The sequence below is a fragment of the Chinchilla lanigera genome, unplaced genomic scaffold, assembly GCF_000276665.1.
Source record: "Chinchilla lanigera isolate Chin_1 unplaced genomic scaffold, ChiLan1.0 scaffold00089, whole genome shotgun sequence".
Classification (NCBI taxonomy): domain Eukaryota; kingdom Metazoa; phylum Chordata; class Mammalia; order Rodentia; family Chinchillidae; genus Chinchilla; species Chinchilla lanigera.
This window is the reverse complement of record NW_004955490.1, coordinates 3,527,190-3,531,382: the sequence shown is the minus strand read 5'-3', so window position 1 is coordinate 3,531,382 and position 4,193 is coordinate 3,527,190. Positions and strand designations below refer to the sequence as shown.

The 4,193-nt window shown below is 32.6% G+C and overlaps 1 protein-coding gene across 1 annotated transcript; it reads right to left on the bottom strand.

The window, feature by feature from the left end:
* Window positions 1-1,538: 1,538 nt before the first annotated feature.
* LOC106146661 (divergent paired-related homeobox-like) lies at window positions 1,539-1,906 on the bottom strand. The gene is made up of 2 exons (XM_013504517.1): window positions 1,848-1,906; window positions 1,539-1,677 (listed from the first exon to the last, which is right to left on the bottom strand). The coding sequence occupies exons 1-2, from the start codon at window positions 1,904-1,906 to the stop codon at window positions 1,539-1,541; spliced, it is 198 nt and encodes a 65-aa protein (XP_013359971.1).
* Window positions 1,907-4,193: the final 2,287 nt, after the last annotated feature.

The following is a 4,193-nucleotide window of genomic DNA, read 5'->3' as shown; positions in this document are numbered from 1 at the left end:
GTACATTACATATGCCTTTGTTAAATATGTCATCATTGTTTTAATGAATGAAAAACATACAACTAGATTATTATATTATATTATTAGAAATAATGATGTCAAATAACTTTTGTTAAGAGTTTTTGTTCCTCACTAAAATACCTGCACTCCAGCTTCTTATTCTTTATATGGTTTGCCAGCTTCTCCATCTAAGGAACTTAAACTATATTTTGGAATTAGTACAGATGATGGGATCTCAACCTTGCATTCAGTCACTATTACCTTTAATTACTCTTTATAAAAGCTCAGCCTTTAATTTCTACACAAGGGACTTTTACCCCAGGAACATTCAAGCCTCAGGTTATTGATTATTGACAGCTGGATTTCAAAACACTTTATAAATATGCCACTGAATGAACTTAATATATCTACAATCAAGCCAAGTAGAAAAGATGAGAAATAAAGGAAAGGAAGAGAACATTCTAGAGTCTTTTTTATACTTTCAGGCTCAGCACTCTAGGCCAATACTGAGATTTCCTCCTTCTATTAGAAGATACTACGGGCTTGGATTGTACTAGGCATCCATAAGACCTGTGTGCAAGGGTCTCTGGCGAGGTTGAGGATCCAAAAGTCTAACATCATAGCCAGATCTAACCTTTGTAAAACTAACAGTTGATTATAGAAATGCTTGATTTCTGAGTGTCTCCCTTGGTCCTATGAATAGTGAGAAATAATGAAAATGTTAGATTCTGTAAAACCAAATTTGTTTTCTTCATAAATTGATCATGTCCCTGGCATTTAGTCAGAAAATGGGTCCCTGTTCCAACTCCTTCCCTTTCTTCCTTTTGTTTCTTCTTCTTTAATGGAAAGTCCATTCAAAATTTCAACAGCATAAAGCAGGTTAGGGAGTATGCCAAAGTACGTAGTCACTGTGCTGTTTCTTTTTGTTTTGTTTTTTTTTTTTCTCTGGTACCGGGAACCGAACTCACAACCTTGCGCTTGCCAGGCAGGCACTTTTGCCGCTGAGCTAAATCCCCAGCCCCCGTGTTGTTTCTTTTTGCAATGTGTAAGACACTGCACAGAAATAGAGAGATGAAGCAGCAAAACTATATTCAGTTTTTATATATTTATTTTTAATTGAAGTATAATTTTGAAAAGTACAATGCACAGATTTGAGATGTAAAATTCTATGTGTTTATGTACACTTATGTACCAGGTAACTGTCACCCTAGGTAAGACAAGGAACATTTTCATCTGGTGCCTATTTTCATACAGCTCATTCCATCAAATGGGCAGTCATCAATCAGCCTTTTACGTGAATAGTTTTCCCTGATCTAGCAATTTACATAAATGAAATTAGAATATATATATTTTGTGTATTTTTTCTTTTACTCAGCAAAATGTTTTTGAAATCCATTCGTATATCTGTAATTTGTTTCTTTTATTGCTGTAAAGTATACTTTTGCATGGGGATAACTACAGATAATTATAGTATGTGGAATTTTATGTCTACCTTACCTTCTCAATAAGTTACTTGAAGAGATGAAGAGCCAAATGAATTAAAAGTAAAGTGCGGAAAGAACTTCAGATTCCAAAATGGGATGGAAGCAGTACATGTTGGAAGTGAAGCAGCAGCCAAAGTGGACTGTTTTGTGAACAACCCAGTGGTCTCTGGGAGCAGTAAATTTGGAGCAGATGCTGAATTGGAACAAGGGTGCCAGATGATCTGCCTAAACTAAGGATATAGTATAGATGCCATTAGGGAATCTTGGTGGTGTGTCCATGTTTCCCTTTGAAGGACTAGACGAAGATTCCCTTCATTGCTTTTGTTGAGAGTTTTGGCTGAACATGCGTATATATTTGCCATCTAGAGTTTTACCCTATGGTTTTTGAACCAAACCTGTAATACTTTTGGATTTACAATCATTTTTAAGCCATGTCTCCCTGAAGGCTGGGGATTTGGTGTGGTTTCTTTATTATAAGATGCTTAAATCTTCACTATTTATTGGTAAAAATAGTTTATTTTGCCTTTGTGATTGCCTCCAGTGCTTACATTTAAGAAGGTCTTCTGAACCTGAAATTTTCTAATCTAGATGTCTTCCCATGGTAGGTCCAAGGAAGCCAGAAAAATGTCAGAAAAATTATCAATTAATTTGTTTTGTGGAATAAAAGAAGGTATCTTGAAGTGATAACAAAGCAGATGTGATTATTGATGGAGGTAGAGAAAGGAAACAGTGAAGTGATTAGAAGGGTAGAAACTACTCAAATCTCTTAGCTGAACCACGTGTCCAGAACTGGTAAATAATTCGTTGACTGTAGCTAATAAATCTGTGCCCTTACTATGAGCTTAGTAACCCTAAGTTTATGACATCATTAAAATACTTGGCATATATTCTGATTTTCTTACTTTTCAAAGTATGATCAATGAAAAATTAAGTGCTATGAGTTCAGTGAGTAGAAACTCCCAGCTATAATCAGGAAGTGCATCATTAATGTATCAATGACTGCATAATCCTGCTATGTTTTTCTTTCACACTAAACTATAAACTCCTTTCAACACTTCATTTTTATGACATATGTAGGATTCTGGAAGTTGACTGAATAGTTTAATTGCAAACCTAATAGACTTGTGGTATTTGTAGTACAAAGTTAAGTCTTAAATTTTCGACGGGAGTCTTATATGATGTTTCTTACTACCTCTGTAATCTCACTTATCAAGGTTATTCATCACTTATCAATTTCAGTATCATATATCAAAGTGAAATGAAAATGAGACGTAACTTTTTCATTAATGACTTACCTAAGATTGAGCTATTTTCAGTTTTAAACTGTAGGGGGTTTCTTAGAATGACTATATATAACCCCCATTTCCTACTACTAAAAAAGTTTAATCTTACATAATGATATTTATTTTTATGATATTTTCACTTCATAGAGAAAATTAAATGTATATAAATTTTCTCAATTCATTCTTGATGTAATTTTATATATTAATTTCAAATGCCATATGTAGACGAATATATAATTTATATAAATGTGATCAAAATCTGAAGGCTTATTTTTTCCCATTTTTTGCTTCATCCTCCTTTCTCCTTTTCCTTCTATCAAGTAATTCATGATAACTCGTATTACCCCTAAATATATCCTTCTATGTTTTCTCATGTTCATACAAATACACACATATACTGTTGGGGATTTTGTCATTACTTTTAATATAATTATATTATGTAAATGTTTTGCATCATGCTTTTCCAAATAAAAAATAATGTTAGGAAATATTTCCAGTCATCTTGGGTAAAAGTAGTACATTAATTTTAACTCACTATAATATTCTATGAAGTGGATATAGTATAATTTATTCAGGCTTCCCCTAATAAATGTAATTCTTTACTTATTCTAGGTCTCTGCTTTTGTTTTTGTCACTTTGACGAATGCTGAAATAAAGATACTTGTATATATGCTTTTATTGCTGTGGAGTAGGCAATAAGAGATTGCTGAAGTGAGTAAATTAATGTTGCATTTCAATCAGTGTTGTCAGATTACTTCCCAGAAAGGCTGTAAAACTGTACATTTCTATCAGCAATGTATGGGTGCCATTTAACTTTAGCCTTTTCCAGTCTTGTTGATTTAAATTATTACTTTAATTTGCATTTCCCTGACTACTAGTGAATGTTTTTATCTGTTAGCCTTATGTACTTACTTTCCTATGAATGATTATTCATTACCTTTGTCCATTTCTCCATTGCTTTGTCACTTTTATTCCAATTTAAAAGAGTTCTTTATCTATTCATGGTAACCCTGTAGCTTTCTTCAGCATTACAGTGTAGTTTGTGATATTTTTACCATATATAAGTGTTGAATTTTAGATGACCAAATATGTGTTATCTTTTTCTCTGATGAGTCTAATTTTCTTAGATTTTTTTTCATATTCTTTCTAGTTTGTAATGGTGTCGTAGATTTGTTAAAGTATTTGACTATATAATTAGCAAGATTTTATGGAACAATAATTCACATACCATAAATTGCCTCATTTAAACTTTACATACGATGAAGGAATTGTTAGTACATTCACAAGTCGTGCAACTACCGTTACAGAAGTCTCGATTATCTTCATCACTTCAAAATGAAATCCTGTGTCCATTATAAGTGATTCTTTATCTCCCTCCATCAAACTACTGTCAACTATTACTGTATTTTCTATCTCTATGAATTTT

Bases quoted from the DNA above. Each gene is read 5' to 3' on its own strand.
- LOC106146661 (XM_013504517.1), bottom strand. From the start codon at position 1,906: ATGATTGTAAATCCAAAAGTATTACAGGTTTGGTTCAAAAACCATAGG. The intron at 1,678-1,847 runs GATGGCAAATAT...GTTCCAATTCAG, and splicing joins AACCATAGGGTAAAACTCTA to CATCTGCTCCAAATTTACTG.